Source organism: Felis catus, chromosome B3, assembly GCF_018350175.1.
Source record: "Felis catus isolate Fca126 chromosome B3, F.catus_Fca126_mat1.0, whole genome shotgun sequence".
Classification (NCBI taxonomy): Eukaryota; Metazoa; Chordata; class Mammalia; order Carnivora; family Felidae; genus Felis; species Felis catus.
The window spans coordinates 74,250,564-74,267,288 of record NC_058373.1 but is presented as its reverse complement, the minus strand read 5'-3'; the positions used below and the strand labels follow the sequence as shown (position 1 = coordinate 74,267,288).

Here is a 16,725-nt window from a genome sequence, read left to right as displayed (position 1 = left end):
CTCACTCAATCTCTGCTTGGCTACCACATCTATGTACCCTGCAATGACAAATGAACACACCTACTCAAAGCAATACAGTCATCTGCATTTTATTTGCACCTCCCTTTGCAAGTCGTTGATTTTCCAACTGCTCTTTCCACCCAGGTTCCTTCAATCCCATCTCCCTCAAATTCCCCCATGCCCAGGAAAAAAATATTAGTTTTTGCCGAGGTAGACTCAGCTTTCTCAGCAGGCCTGCCCTATGTTCTCAGGGGAAGTCTTTATCTAAAGCTACAGCAACAGGGTGAATCCTCACAGGACCACACCTTGACCAGAAGGAAGGCTGGATCTTTTCAGAGGGCAGAATTGATTTTGGGGGTGAAGTAGGGTGTAAGGTGAGCAGTATATTAGGCAGAGGTGGGAAAGACTGATAAGTGCTGGAACAGTACTCAGGAGTTAGAGCCCAATCTCTGCCCTGGTGAGTTCTCTCCAGGTCCTCAGAGACGGGATGGGGTCCCTCCACCCACTACCACTGTTTCCCCAGTGATGTAGCTGGCGTCTTCAGAGCACAGGAAAGACACGATGCCTGCACACTCATCTGGTTTGCCTATCCTGAGGAATAAGAGAAACAAGGAACGGAGTAAATATCAAACAGGCCAGACCCCCTGACCTGGCCCTCAGGGCATGAATGTGCTTATTCAAAAAGTATCAGATGATTTATCAGGACCAGTGTATAAGCTTCTTGTCAATCAAAAAGGGTTACCGTGAAGATAAGCTGTCATAATAAATACTGCCTAAATACTGCACGCTGTAAAAACCACCACACATTATATTCAAATAATACAGAGACACTCTGTGTTTTAGAGAATCAGGACACCACAATCCAAAGTCATACAGATAATCTGGTGAGCAGCTATTTTGTTTCACATGTGTGTATACTATTCAAGTGTCAGGTAGTCTGTGAGACAGTAAATGGTTTGTTTAAAATGATTCCATTTGTATTGCTTCAATTCACAGACAACTTTTTCAGGAATCTGTTTTTGTCCCTTAAAGTTAGGTTCATTTTGTGAGAATGTGCTAATTCTCGGTGTTTGTATCAGTGATTGCATAGTTAGGGAACACTGTAACCTAACCAAAGAATGCTCTAGAGGTGGGGGTAGAGTAGGTACCTCAAACTTAGAAGGCCTGGATTAGTGGTTCTCCATCATAGCTGCACACTATAATCATCTTGGAGGCTTAACTTCCTCCCCACCCTGGCCTCTCACCTCGCGAAGGGGAAAAAAAAAAAAAAAAAAAAAAAAAAAAAAAAAAAAAAAGCCTAGGTTCTATATTGGACCAATTAAAAAAGAATCTCTGGGAGTGAAGCCTGAGCATTTGTAGTTTCACAAGTGCCCAGCTGATTCTAACGCACATCCAAGATCAAGAAGCATGGGTGTAGACATTCACTGAGGCTCCAGGATGACAATGCCCTTACTTGTTAGTGAGTTGTGAAGTAGGTGTGCAGCTCATGCCTGACATCAGAACAGCTTTGGGTGCACCTGAGGGGATCTGGAATGTTTGGAGCAGCAAAGAGTAGGCCTTGCTGGCATGTGTTCTTGAGAGAACAAGATGGAGAAGCTAAAGAGAAGAGAGTTTCCAGAAGCCACAAGCTGGAGAGAGGAAGGGAAGTTAGAGGAAAAGGAACCAGACAAAGATACCTGAACAGTTTGGCTAGCCCTATGGGGAAGAGGCGAGTTTTCTTAGCAAGGGGAGTTTTGGGACTTAGTAAAGCTCTTCATTCCTTTTATTTGGATTGTAGGATCATCAACCTGAGCTCTGGAAACATGGCTTTTTATTCAAGGGGAACTAAAAAGCAGGGTTTTGGTCTTGGTCTTGTTCCCTGGATGCTAGGGATGCCCAGAGATGGAGGGAACACCCAGGTGGAGAGAGGAGTCAGGGTTTTTCTCAGAATGGTGCTCTGCTGAAACCCAGATGCCTGTGTTTGGTTTTTGCAATGCAGGTGGATCCCTAGCACATGCCACCATAGTGACACAGTGTTCATGGACTTGGGAAGTCTGTGTGTGCTCATGTTGTCTGTGGGACCAAAAGACAGCAAGCTGTGGGCTGTGTGAGGGAGTGGAACTTTTGTCTTTGTCCTTCCTAACCCTCCCCTGTGACAGTCTTACCTTGTTATCTGCATGGTTTCTTTTATGCTCTCCTCCCTTTCCTTGTCCATCCACAACTGCAGGAAAAAGGGACATCTCTTTATGTGGCAGAAGAGGAGGACAGGGAGAGGAGAAAGTGCCACCCTTATGTCAGCTGAGAGGAAGGCTGGAGAGGACACCCTTTTACTTCTTAGTCCTCCTCAGTTCCCAGTTGTTTCCCTCCTCTGTTCCATTCTTTTCAGGTGCTAGTGAGGTTGTTGCTGGGTGTCCCCAGTTCTCATCCACTTAAGGAAAAATGAAACCACATGAGCAGAGGCTGAATTCCTGTCTCTAGTGCACACCTCAAGAAAAGCGCATGTGGGGTCTGATCTGGACCAGTGGCTGGTATGGGTGGGCGGGGAGGAATGTCAAAAAAAGTGCAGGGATCAGGGCGGAAGGTACTGGGCTTCCCCATCTGGGAAGATGCCCCTAGGGGTCCTAGGGGTCCCAGGGGTCCTCACCACACGGCTGAAGCTAGTCTTGATGAGTCCTGGTGCCAGGCAGTTCACCCTGATGTTCCTTTGGACCAGCTCTTTGGCCAGGTTCTTGGTGAGGCCTAGCAAGGCTGTTTTACTAACATTGTAGGGGCCCAGGCCCTGGGGAAAGGAGACAATGCATTAGTGTCTTTGTTTACAGTTCATTCTTGGTTCTTATAGTAAGACAGGACCAAGGGCAGTAGATAATAGGGCATCTCCTATAAGGGAGGGTCCCCAGCTAGAAAACTGTCTTGTGGCTAACCCGCCCCTAGGTTAGGATTTGTGGGGGCAAGGCATCTATTTTGTGGGAGGGGGCTTGGTGGTGTGACTCCAAAAGGGGACACATACTAATTAGGATCACTGGGGGAGTGGAAAATGCAGGACTGGGGACAGATGGAAGTAGCAAAGAAGGGGGGATCTTACAGGAAATGGGGTGTAGGCCGCTATGGAGGCCACAATCACCACTGAGCCGCCTCTGGAAAAAGAAGAGAATGAACCTCTTCCCAATGGGAACCCTGGCCCTCAGCCCATATAAGGTCCATCACATCCACGCTCCCTCTCACTGTCTGTACCCTCGTTTCTCCATCTCTGGCACCACTGCCTTTGTCATGAGGGCTGTGGCCTTCACGTTAATGTTCAGAATCTGAAACAGAGAGAGAAGGAGAAAGAGCATAAGGGAAGAGCTGGAGAAGGCAGGGCGAGGAGGACTTATAGCAGGGTTCCTGGGATGTTTGTTGGGCCTGGTGCAGATCTCAGATGGTTTACTTGGACCATACAAGTACAGAGGCCAAGGCCTGGGGAAAAGCACCTCTCACCGGCTTATTCAGCTAGAGAATGATGCATTAGGTTCGGGTGAGAAGGAAAGGAACCTGGTTCTTCTTGTCTCCTAACCAGCCAAGTATGATTTGACCTATATTAACAGGGCTGCTTTGGACTTGAGCTGGATTTTCTGTGTTCCTTCCAACTAGGGAGAACTCGGAATTGGGTTGGCTTACTGGACCTGCCCCAGAGTGGGCCATGCTGCTCAGGGAAAATGTGGCCTGACCTTGGGCACTATTTCCCTGGCTTCTGAGCTTAAGGAATGAGATGTTTTTGGCCCTCCAGGATGGACTGTCTGGCTGGATATTTATTGGAAAGTGGGATCATGATGGGAGCACTTTTGCAGGAGCTAGAGCACAAGCTACAGTCAAAACCCTGCATCCGTAATTTGAAACAAATGCATAACCCTCATTTATGTAGTTCTAGGCACTGCTGGGATATTCCCCTCCCGTACCCCCATGCTGACTTCTTATTTTGAAAATTTTAATCTTACAGAAAAGTTGAAATAGAAAAACAATGAATATCCAGAAGGTACACTTTAGATTCACCAATTGTTCACATTTTGCCCGATGTGTCCTATCTGTGTATCTATATAGTTTTTTCCCCCTGAACCACTGAAGATAAGTTACAGTCATCACAATGCTCTATCAGTAAAAACTTTAGCATTTTTTCCCAAAGAATAAGGACATTCTTACACACTACCATCCATTATCACACCAAGAAATTTAACATTTGTAATAATGATTTTACCTAATATGCTGTCCATAATAAAATTTCCCCAGTTGTCTCCCCAAATGTCCTTATTTAAAAAATCCAGAGTTTAATCAAGGATCAACCACTGAATTTATATTTGATGTACTGTGACATTTTAAAAAATGCAAATTAAAAAGAAAAATTACTTGGTTTAAAACTGATTTTCATGTGGTCTTTATTCAGACTGCTCATGAAAGATGTTTCTCTACTTTAAAGAATATCAATCAGGAACTGAGTCACTGAAGAGCATTTGGCACTTTGGTCTTTATGTCTGTGAAACACTGATAAACAAACTATAATATTTTAGTATCCTTAAACTTCAGTGTTGAGAAATTATTGATGACATCAGAGTAAAAAGCAAAACCATGGGAGATCATAAAAAATTTAGCATTTCCAAATCATGTGCGAATATTAACCTTAGTAAACAAAGACAAATATTTTAATTAAGGCTTTATAATTAAAAACTGTACTGTGTGAAATATATCACAAATATAATTATACACGCTCACATTAAAACCAATATTCCACACTTGAATTTAGACATCTGGATCTCAGATTTTCTTGACACTGCAGTTAAGAAGAAAAGGGCACAGGTCTTTTGCCAAGATTATAAGTTATAAAGCGGTAACTTAGGTCATTTCACCAGAATTGATATTTCACTTAACTAGCAGCTATTAACATTTTCCAGCTAATGAGAAATAGTTCCTTTTTAGAAGCTGGAAAGGGGATGGGGTGTGGATAAGTTTAGGTGTATTAGCTATTGGCATATAGTTGCCATGTCTCTGCTGGAAATAAACCAGGAAGAGCCTGGATAAGCATGTAGGGGGAGAGAGCTGGGGAATGAATCACAAGAAGGCTAGCAAGGAGCAAATGGAAGAACAAAACTGGGGAGAAGCAGAAATGAAAGAAGGGCAAGGATAGAAGAAGCCACCCCCCACTTGCCCTTTACCAGGTGCACTCCAGGTGTGTGCAAATCACAAGGATTCCTCACATTTACAGTGAACTTGACAAATGAATTCTAAAAGCAGACTGAGTTTGTTCTGGCCGTTTTCTGAGGCCTGTCCCCTGCTCCTTTAATCCCCTCTCACCTTGTCCCACATCTCCTCGGTGGCATCCAAAATGTTTCCAAAGAAAGGGTTGACGGCGGCATTGGAGACTAGGATGTCAATGCCCCCATGGAGGTTCACAGCCTAGAAGGAGGAGTAAGGTCTGAATTAGGACTGCAGGTCAGTAAGGGGGGTGCACTTATCAATGTTGATGAAGAATTCCTTCTTAGGAATGAAATGATGTCAAAATGATGTCTCTTTTTCATGAAACATTTCTCTCCCAAGCTACCCTAAGCTCTGCTGCTAAATGTTTCAGGTTGTCTAGTTTCTTTCTTCCTGCCCCCACTTCTAGGGCTGCTGCTGACCTTTTACTCTTCACACTTTCCCTTTGGGGAGCTCCTCGATGCTCATGGCTTCTTCAGTCCCACCTCAAAATCCATTTCTAGACGCTTTCTCGTTTCACACCCAGTCCCAGCCCCATTTCTCCAGTTTACTGTCCAGTTCTCCTTGACTGAATTACCGTTATCTCAAACTCAACCTGTCCACACCTACTTGAATGGAGAAATGGTTTTAAATAGGCCAACAGAAAGTCAACCCTGGAAGGGCCTTTAGACCACCCAGCCCAGTGTCCTCATGGTGAAGGTAACAAACTGTAGTCTAGGGAAGTGAATTTCTCAGTAATGATATAAGAGGGCTGGCCAGGAACAGGAGGCCTGCTCCCTGGGACTTTGGGAGAGGGCAAGTGGTCTGCTCAGGGCACAAAGCTAGTTAGTGGGGGCAGATCTGAGGTCAGCATCCCTTCTACCACAGAGGTAATACATAAGAGTCCTCTGAAAGTGAGTTGAGCTCTCTATGAAACTGACTACCCAGGAGCCACACTGGGGAAGGCACCAGCTTGGGTTTAAAGCGGTTTCACACTTGGTTATGATGTCATTTTCTCTCCCCGCCCCCCCCCCCCCCCACTTTTGGCTTACAGGCATGGAAGATTCAAGGCAGAAACTGAGATTTAAACAGGGAAAGCCAAGAAAGGGAACATTTCACCTCGCTAATAAATTGTAAGTAGATGGCGGAGGCATGTGCCAAAGTAATGAGTGGCCAAACAGAATCTGCCAACAATACGTGACTCTGAAACCAGACGATGCATTTGCCCAGAATGGGCAATTCTGATGCCTTGGGCGAGCAGCACTAAACGGGCCCTCAATCAACTTTGTGCTTCATGATTTGGCGCACAGAGGGGTGTTAATAACAATGTGTTCCATCTGCTAGCTCCCGTTTTAACTAATTATTCTTGCTAACTAGGTGCTAAGCTCAGTTGCTTCTACACTGCTGAAAGAATGCTTGGGCTGTCAACATGTAAATTTAACAAAATTTAAAACCACCTAAGCTTTTAAAATCAGTATGAATACTATCTGGTGCTCTGTAACTTTTGGTGTCCCGGCACAAGGCCCCAGCCACCTGCTTTGGCTCTGTGTAAGTTTCGCCTATGGATTTTGGACAAGCAAACTGCAGAATAAGCTAGAAAGGGATGTTGGGGGTGGGAAGCCTAGCAGCTTGGAGAGGGGAGAAGTCTAGGTTTTGCCCAAACAGACAGAGAACCATAGAAGATTAATGAGAAAGGCATTATGACTACCCAGGTGTCTCTTAAGCCTGTTCTAAATTGTGTGATCACTACACAAAAGTGATTAGGAGTTGGGTGCTGTTTTCTGATAGATATATTTTTTAGAAAAAATACCATCAAGTGGAGAAGCAGCCGATCTAGTTTCTGCTCTCCACACCTTTGAGAAGCTTCGCTGTGCAGATTTAGAAGCTGCTGGATAGTAACCATCCTTAAGGGAGGAGCTTTTCCCAATGCAGGCTAACAGTTCTTAACAGGCAGAACCCATCTCAGATTGCTAACAAGTACCCTATGCTGTTCTCCACCGAAGAGTTGTTTTTTGACTCATCCTTCCTATTTCCCATTTCTTGACACCGGGTTAGGAAGAAAAAAAATCTTGGTTGGTTCCCACTAGAGGTCTCTTAGGCATATCCATTCTGGTCCCACTGCTGCTGCTCCAGACCTGAATGACAGAAACAGCTTCCTTGCTAACATCCTTGGCTCAGAGTCTTTTCTACTCTAATATATCCTCTTACCAGTGCCAGATTATCTTTTTAAAATGTGACCATTTTCATCATGCTCAAACCTCATGTGGCTTCTTATTTTCTCCAAGAACATCCAAGCACCTTTGGCAAGCTCTGGAGGCCCCTGTCGCTTGCCCTTCCCACCAGCACTCCTGAGCCTATGCTCTCTGCTGTGAATTCACAGGGCTTCCTCTACCCTTCAGTCCCTCCTTGGTTGGCTGCTCATTTTGCGGGGTCATTTGAAATCCTGTCCCAACTCCATCTATCCAGTCTCACGCCCTCCTCGAGGTCTAGCTCAAACCCCACTTCTGAGCCAGGGCTGTAGGACTGGTTAAGTGGAGCTGGTCAGGGTGAGAGGTTGTTTCCCTGACAGGATTTGGACATTAAATTGCTATGCACATTTCATATGGCCAGTCAGCAATTGGCCCAGGATTCTAGATGGCTCCCTTCACCCTTGGGATCAAGGTCCTAATCTCAGACACTGTCCAGCAGCCTATTCCAGGAAAGGTGACTTTCTTGGACACACATTTGGCTCTCTCCAAAGCTCATTCGAGTATCTGCCAGATGGTTCCTTAAAAATGGAATGACTTTATATGGTCTATTATATCACAGTTTACCGTTGTTTAAGGTATCCCTCTTCTAAGATTACCAAATTATTTCTTCCAGCCTTCCTATCTGTTCACACAATCCCTTACTTTCCATCTAGGGTAGATTCTCCCTGAGCCTGACGGAAGAGTGGCCTCCTTTGCCAGATATTCCTATTTTCTTGGGTAGCTGGGAGGTTGGTGCCAAATACCAATTCTGACACTGGCTTAGACTCTTTTTCTTTTTTTCCAAGTTTATTTATTTATTTTGAGAGAGAGAGAGCACATGCGAGCAGGGGAGGGGCAGAGAGGGAAGGAGAGTGAGAGAATCCTAAGCAGGCTCTGTGCTGTCAGCGAGGAGCCTGAGGTGGGGCTCAAACTCATGATCCCTGAGATCATGACCTAAGCCAATACCAAGAGTCTTATGCTCAACTGACTGAGCCACCCAGGTACCCCTTAGACACTTTCTCTGAGACTAAAGTCCAACTGTGCACCAAAGGCCTGACCCGATGCTAATGGAGAAATGCCTGGTGGTCTGTAGTCAGCTTGGCTGGTCTGGGTTGACTTACAGCTCTTCCTAACTGGCTGTGGGAACTTGGGATGTCGCTGCAGCTTTCAGAGCAGAATGTTCTGAATGTTCCAAAACAGGGAGAATAGTCCTTGCCTTGCTTGGGTTGTTGTCAGGTTTAGAGATAACCCATGAAGGCTCTGAACAAAGTGAATGGCACATAGTAGGTGGTTGAAACATGGTGGGGTTCCTCCTAGAGAAGGCACTCGAATCTATAAACTAAAGACCATGGGATTGATTATTAGCCCAAGGGTGGGAACATCTATTTTGTGATTGTATTTACCTTTCTCTTCTGCCCAATTAGATTGGAAACTACTGGAGACCCAGGACCAGCTGGTTTTCTGGGGGACCCAAGGGATGATGCAGAGTTGAAACATTAGAGTGGTTTTTGATTCTCTGACTGGGATGGGATGATTCTCAGAGACATAATAGAAAGGCACACAAAAATGTGCTGGTGGATTGGTGCATAACGCATGGTTATGTTTTAGTTAATAATGCGGGCTTGGATCACACCAGTGTTATCTAGGAAAGCAGGGAAGTAAGCTTAGACTGGCTCCCTTCTGCCACCTCCTGGCTCTCTGCCCATACCCTTGCCGCTCACCGTGGCCACCAGTCGCTCCCGGTCCTCGGCCTTCCCCACGTGGCACACGGTGCCCACCACGCTCAGCCCCTCCCCCTGCAGCGCCGCCACTGCCCGGTCTACGTTCTGCTGCTTCCGGCTGCTGACCACCACGTGGGCCCCGTCCCGGGCCAGGCGCCCGGCGATGGCAAAGCCGATCCTATGGGCAGAGAGAGAGAGTCAATGCCAGTATGGGGGAAATGGTTGAGAGATGGGCCCTGGAGTCAGAATGCCCGGGCTTGAATTCCAGCTCTCCATCTGTATGACCTGGTGTCTACCTTACGTGTAAGAGGGCTAATGGCATAGCCATTACCATACAGATGGACATGCTTCACATGTTTTTAACACTCATTTACTTGTTTTTCCTATGGTTTTGGCTGTCAGGCTACATTCCCAGGCACTGACATTACCTTCCACAGGCACCTTCACAGTGACAGTCCCCATGCCCTGTAGGGACTGAAGGGAGAGAAATGAGCTAGGGGTGTAGCAACAGCCACTTCAATGATTAGAGGGTCTCACTCGAAAGAGCCCCTGCCCCCCAGATACCTTCCTTACTAGTCTACATCATCTTAAAATTCTGTTGTTAATTATGTTTTGGGGTGTATGTGAAAGGGTGGGTCTCTAGTAAAAAAATGTAAATTTTTTACAATACTCTCCTGGGAGTAAGGGTTACACATTTTGCAACTGTTGGCTATTAGCATTTCGCATACATTGCATTTTAGATTTGCTGGCATCTAGCAAAGTCCTGTGGGGATGAGAAACAGGGATAGACAAGAACGGTGGGTGAGAAACAGGCTGGGCAAGGGCAAAATGTACTGAGCTAAACAAAAACCTGGACGCATGGGTCTTGTGTCCCATCTAGGTGAAGGGCTCCAAATGGGGAGTCTGGAACATTTCCATAGTTGATGGAGGCAGAGGGACCGGATTTTTGAAATCTTGACTGTCTTGGATTTCTGGTGTTTGGTCTTCCCAGACTCTAGGGGGGGCCGTTTGATTGGGGCAGCCCGGAGTTACTGGGAGACTGGATTTATGCAGGCAGTACTGAGGTGGCGCAATTGAGCCAGAGGCAACAGTGGGAGGAGACTGGCAGAAGTGGAGTCAAGGCAAGAGGATTCGGTCAGGCTGCAGGCCGACCACGTGGTTCTTTTCTTCTGGGGTCGGACTCTTCCCGGGAGTGACGCTTGAGGACTTGGGCCGGGAAGCAAAGATCAAGGGGATAGTACCTGTTTCCAGATAGTGGGGGGTCTCAGAGACTCCGGCCCGGGCACTCACCCGTCTGTGGAGGCCGTTACTAGGGCCACCTTATTGGCGAGCGGGCCCTGGCGTGCCATCCCTGAGCTGGCCTTCCGCACAGACTTCCACGCCGGCGCGCAGCAGTTCAGCAGCAGCCTCGCCTGCTGCATGGCCGCCGGACCTTAAAGGGCTCTGCGCCGCTCAGGATAGGTGACTGCCCGCCCCGCTCCCCGCCCCGCTCTCCGCCCCCCGCCCGGCAAGTCCGGCTCAGCGTGGGCCCTTCACACCCGGAGCCAGTTGTGGCCGCGGGCGCCCCCTGCTGGCGCACGGCCGCCGCGCCCCGCCGTCCTCGGCGGCTGTGGAACAGTGCTGTCTGTCAGGGTTTCCTCCAGGGGCCCGTTCAGACTTCCGCACAGACTTCCCCACCCTTGGCAACGCTCTCCACCCCCATCTGCTTGACCCTATTATTTGTCGGGGTGGCGGAGAGAGCTTTGAATTGGTTGCTTTTCTTTCCCAGAACTTCAAGATGGACCTCCTTCTCCAAGAAAGTCTGGGTCTACGTGTGTGATAGCTCACAAGAGGGCAAATGCTTTGAGATTGCCCATGGAAGTGAAGCCTGTGGTCCTCGCAGAGTCACCAGGTGAGGGTCTCAGATGAGGGTGGAAGAGCCTGGGAGACAGATGTGATGGGGAGGAGTAGCTGGGCTGGGTCTAGCACTTCACACTGGCTCAGGGTCTCCTCCATGCTCACAGTCCTGGAGGGCTGACTCGGATCCCTGTGGTAACCAGCATGCAGGGAAAAAGATCCTGACTGGACAGGACTTTTCATACCCTCTACCGTAAGAGGACTGACCCATTGTACAGGGCCTAAGTGGTAGCAAGAGGTGAGAGGATCTCCCAGCCAGTGGTGGAAATACAAACTCAGGAGTACTCAATTCTCCATAATCACCATGTCCCCTGGTCTTAGCCTCCATCCTAGTTCAATAAATATTTATTGAATGTAAAAGCACTTTAAAAACTGGAAACTACTAAACACATAGTTATTATTGCCACCATGGAGTAATTATTATTGTTGCTACAGGCCAGGCTCTTCATCTGTAAACAGAGGATGCTGGAGCAGATGATGAATAAAGTCCTCTCTAGCTGTAAATTCTGTTCCAAGACTTCACCCTACCCTTCTGTGGAGCAGGCTGAAATGATCTCCCTTCTGGGTGTCTGGGAGAATTAATAAATCTGGATGGCTTGTGGGATGCTGTACAAAGGCCCCAACAGATCCAAGTGTTAGTGTCTGAATTGGTTTAACCCAGTGGCCTCCAAAATGCCAGGCTGAGATGTGCTGATCCATGGCAAAGTTTTCACTCGTTCAAGGCAAATTGAGACAAATAAAGATAATATAGTGAGTTTCATAAAACTAATATTATTTAATTTAATAGTTCTTTATTTTGCTTCTTTTTTTTGGGGGGGTTCATCATTTTGTTAAGAAAAGATGATGAAAGCAGATGGGTAAGTTGAAAAATGTATTGTTATCTGGTGAAATCACCAGTTTGGCAACTCTGTGTCAGTCCATACCATTAGAGGAGAGAGAATCCTCGTCTGTGAAATTCTGGGGATCGCTGTTTAATAGAATTCATGCTTGCTAGAGATTCACTTAGTATATGTATAGTTCTGCAGAGCAGCTAATAAAGGATTTCAACATTCAGAAGGGGATGTATGGGTAGCAAGTGATCTATCAGGCATGCACTGGATTTATAGTATATTCCTCAACCAAGAAGCTACAGCTGCGGTACTCAGCTTTGGTACTCAGCATATCCTGATGAGATAAGAGAGCTTACGTCTAATTTTCCCCATGCCCGGGGAAAACTGACTCTCTGACTGGTGCCCCTGTGTCTGAACCTCATGAATTATTGATGACAGAGGCTGGATAGCGTGACACTCCTCTTCCTCCTCCCCTGTTCAGAGCTAATGCACTGTGGGAACCCTTCCCAGTGCTCTCCACCTGTGGGCCTGTGGGGAGGGTATGTAGGACTGGAGAAGGGTTCTCAGGGCTTTGGATTCAAAGGGACAGGCCTTCAGGGCATATCTGATCTCTCTTCACCTCTTGCTCAGAGGGGCTGAGGTTGGGTAGAGAGTGAGGGAGACCATACTTCAAAGAGCAAAGGGTCTTGAAAAGAGAATTCTGGTCAGAAAACTTGGTGAACATCACATGACCCCTCCTTGTCTGGGCAGGGTTGATATATGACCTCTGGCACCATTTCTTTTGGGACATTAGCGAGAGGATCCGTGAACTGAAAAGGGTAGAGGGAAGGCAAGGAGTGTGGGAGTCTCTAGCTGCTACTCTTCATCAAGCTGATTTGTTGGAGATGGGGACAGGAAATCTTTGGGGGAAAAACATGGGTGTGTAGGAGTCTCTTTAAATGGGGAACTGTAATAGGCAATGGGATTGCTTTTGTATGTATGGAGGTGGTACTGATGAGGAAGGATAAGGCAAGCTGAGGGCAAAGCAGAGCTACCCCCCCCCCCCCAGGTGGGATACTTATGACATTTCCTCAGGCACTCCTGGCTGCCCAAGAACAAAGGAAAGGAGAAAACAAACGGTTAACTGATAGAGATCACAGTCATGCAGGACAGGAGTCTCCTTCAGCTTACAAATATCTTAGTAAATTATAAGAAAAAAAGCAATCTTATCAATAGGCTAATCTCCAAGACCTATTGATGGGGCTTTGGGGTGATAGTGGGGGTTTGGAGCTGATGGCCAACAAAGAATTCTTGAAGACGTCTTTGGTACAAAAGTGATTTTATTAAAGCATGGGGACAGGACCCGTGGGCAGAAAGAGCTGCATTGGGGTTGTGAAGAGTGACTGGTTATATACTATGGACTTGGGGGAGGTAAAGTCCAAAGGGAAGTTTCCAAAGAGATTTTCATATGCTAAAGACTCACAGATTACTGGAGGCCTAGCTGTTGTCAAGCTAAGGTTGTTTTTCCCTCTGGCAGAGCCTTCATATTAAGGCAGTAGGGAGTTCGTGGACTTTAGGCTATTGATAAGATTGCCCCCCCCCCTTATTTTTGTCATTGTCCTAAAATATTTGTAAACTGATGGAGACTCTTAATAGTTTAACCATCTGTTTTCTGTCCTTTGCTTTGTTCTTGGGTAGCCAGGAGTGCCTGAGGAATTGTCACACATATCCCACCTGGAGGTACTGGGGAGGGGGGGATGCTAGCTTGTACTCTGCCCTTAGCCTGCCTTATGCTCCCTCATCAATATGGACTCAGTTTCCTGGAGCCCCAGTAGTGATGTGGGGAACAAAGGCAAAAGGAAATGGCACATAAAACTAAATTTCCTTTTAACCTGCAGCCCATTAACAATTACTTTGAGGCCAATATGGGGTACAGCATTTCTCCTGGCACCCCCTACAGTCATAATGTTAATGCCTTGATAGAGGGAAAACAACCTTAGCTTGACAATAGCTAGGCCTGTGGTATTTCAGGAGTCTTCTTTAGCATATGAAAGTCCTTCTGGAGACCTCACTTTTGCCTTTACCTCCCCAAACTCCATAGCATGTATATAGCCAGTCACTCTTCACAACCCCAGTGAGGCTCATTCTGCTCACGGGTCCTGTTCCCGTGCTTTCATAAAATCACCTTTTTTTTTTTAATTTTTTTTTTCAACGTTTATTTATTTTTGGGACAGAGAGACACAGAGCATGAACGGGGGAGGGGCAGAGAGAGAGGGAGACACAGAATCGGAAACAGGCTCCAGGCTCCGAGCCATCAGCCCAGAGCCTGACGCGGGGCTCGAACTCACGGACCGCGAGATCGTGACCTGGCTGAAGTTGGACGCTTAACCGACTGCGCCACCCAGGCGCCCCTAAAATCACCTTTTTGATACCAAAGACAGCTCAAGAATTCTTTCTTGGCTGGCGGCTCCAATCCCCAGTCACTCCAAAACCCCATCAATACCATGTGCAGATCCTGAGGAAATGCCTTCATTATTGAGGAGTATATTCTGATCTTCCTCGAGGGCTGACATTCACTTGGGATGCAATTTTTTTTGACATATTTTTTAATGTTTATTTATTTTTGGGAGAGAGAAAGAGCGCAAGTGGGGGTGGGGGTGGGGCAGAGAGAGAGAGGAGGAGACACAGAATCCGAAGCAGGCTCCAGGTTCTGAGCTGTCAGCACAGAGCCCGATGCGGGGCTCAAACTCACGAACCACGAGATCATGACCTGAGCCGAAGTCGAATGCTTAACAGACTAAGCCACCCAGGTGCCCCCACCTGGGATGGAATTTAAATCTTCCATTTTGCAATAATCATCCTCGATTGGTCATTGACACTAGTCAGGACTGGGCAGCAGGGGAGGGCTGTGGGATAACAACCACCTTTACTGAACACTTACTAAGTGTGGCAAGTGTTTGGTGCTTTTTATACATTTTGTAGACCATTTCTAATCTGGTAAGGTAGGCATTTTTATCTCCATTTGTGAAATCAGAGTGAGTCATGACAAGCCAACCTGCTGTGTATGTTAAATAGCTATGCTTCATTTTTCTGACTTTGTTGGGGAATGACAGATTTCATAGAAATTAATTTCCTCTGAGTTGGAATTTTACTGTCAGCACCAGTGCACTGTTGTTTTAATCATTAAATATCTAGTCTTTAAATTATAAAAATAACACATGTTCATGATTTTAAAAAGAGACAGGTTTTAAAGTGAAAAGTAAACAAGTGACTCTTCCCTATGCTTCTGCCTGCTCCCCACATAGCTCCTGGTCTTGTGTATCCTTCTAGAAGTTTCTATGCAGTTACGTATATTTTTCCCTTAAAAATGTTTCCCATGAATGGAATAACACTATATATGCTGTCCTTCAAACTGCTTGCTTCTTTCCTTTCTCCCTTTTTCTACCTTTCTTTCATTTCTTAAAATACATTCTTAGAAAATGTTCTGAGTGGTACACAATAGATCTACTTTATTCTCTCTCTCCCTTTTAAAAATAGCTGTACAGTATTCCATTATGTGGATATTCCATAATTTATTTAGCCAGCCTCCTACTGATGAACATTTAAGTCACTTTCAGTCGTGTGCTATTTCAAATAATATACAACCTTGGGTGTCTGTGTTTTTTGTGTTTGGTGCAAATGCGTTTGTACCCTGGGTCAAATGTTTTAAATTGATGGCCAAGGTCAAATTACCTTAAAAATGGTTTGACCAGATCTGATGGATTTGTTTTTCTAAAGTGAGTTTGCCTGTTGTCTTACCCTCTTGCACATAGTATATAGAATGGTTTAAACCTTGGTTGATGGCATAAAACTCAGTAATTATGGCAATAGACCCTGGCCTAAGTGGCTGGGAGCCCATAGAGATTGGTGGGTCCTGCTGTGATAGTAAAAGGTAGAATTCAGTAGGCAGAGAGGGAAACACTAGGACTTGAGGTCCCTGGGTGGGGAAAAACACATATTTTGGAACAATGCTGGGAGTGTCTGAACAGCAAACCCCCTCAGGCTTAAGGTTCCTCTTAAGAATGTAACAGGTCCCACTTACTCCCCCTCATGTTCCCATCAGGGCTTTGACAAAAGACCTGATTAATACTAAGTAGGAGTAAAGCCTATGACCCACAAGGAACTGTATGGCCATAGACCACCCTTCATACAATGGAGTCGAGCCAACCAAGCACCTAGAGTTATCCAGTCAGTAAGGGTAGATAGAACCTGAGAAGGAACAAGGGGGCGGTGGGCAACCAGAACCTTATAAAACAAGAACCCTCACCTGGAGTCCTCAGGCATTCGCTTTCGAATGTCTCCTCTCTGTAAAGAGAGCTTTCCTACTATTCTTCCTTTCTAATCTATTTCTCTTATAAACTTTTGCCTACTGCTTATTTTGTGTCCACCTCTTCATTTTTTGAAGTAGTGAGACAATGAATCCCGGATATTGAGGTAAAAAAAATCCTGTAGCACTCCTGACCTGTGACTTGCAGACCTGAGGCATACTCAGTTCCGTCCATATTTGCCACTGAAGATGCCAGCCAGTGTTGCCAGATCTTAGGATTTTTTAAACAGAAGGTAGAAATCTGGATTTTAATATGAACTGTTTGATTTTTGAATGTTGGCAACTAATTTACTTTTTTTTTTTTTTAAAGGTAAAACAAAACAAAAACCCCCAAACTAAAGCAATGAATGTATCTGTCTGTGCCAGAGACTGACTTGGTCTGTGCCTGTTTAAAAGCAATGTCTTGGGGTACCTGGCTGGTTCAGTTGGTAGAGCATATGACTCTTGATTTCAGGGTTGTAAGTTCAAGCCCCATGTTGGGTGTAGAGCTTACATTAAAGAAAAAACTAAAAAAAAAAGTATACATG

The 16,725-nt window shown here is 46.0% G+C and overlaps 1 protein-coding gene and 1 long non-coding RNA gene across 4 annotated transcripts in view; one reads left to right on the top strand and one right to left on the bottom strand.

Annotated features, from left to right (window-relative positions):
* Window positions 1–73: 73 nt before the first annotated feature.
* On the bottom strand, window positions 74–10,551 carry LOC101098145 (dehydrogenase/reductase SDR family member 4). 3 transcript variants are annotated; one of them, XM_045059702.1, is made up of 9 exons: window positions 10,418–10,551; window positions 9,128–9,305; window positions 5,299–5,400; window positions 3,211–3,281; window positions 3,062–3,113; window positions 2,624–2,758; window positions 2,145–2,200; window positions 1,454–1,628; window positions 74–591 (listed from the first exon to the last, which is right to left on the bottom strand). In XM_045059702.1, the coding sequence occupies exons 1-8, from the start codon at window positions 10,546–10,548 to the stop codon at window positions 1,457–1,459; spliced, it is 897 nt and encodes a 298-aa protein (XP_044915637.1). In that variant the 5' UTR covers window positions 10,549–10,551; the 3' UTR covers window positions 74–591; window positions 1,454–1,456. The 3 variants fall into 3 exon arrangements, with proteins under 3 accessions (XP_044915637.1, XP_003987542.1, XP_044915638.1); XM_003987493.5 differs by lacking the exon at window positions 1,454–1,628; XM_045059703.1 differs by lacking the exons at window positions 3,062–3,113; window positions 3,211–3,281.
* The window catches only part of LOC105260637, a 21,143-nt gene continuing 14,863 nt past the window's right edge, over window positions 10,446–16,725 (top strand). The window contains exons 1-2 of the long non-coding RNA XR_890426.3: window positions 10,446–10,588; window positions 10,896–11,018. This is a non-coding gene — a long non-coding RNA (uncharacterized LOC105260637). The remainder of the gene's footprint in view (window positions 10,589–10,895; window positions 11,019–16,725) is intronic.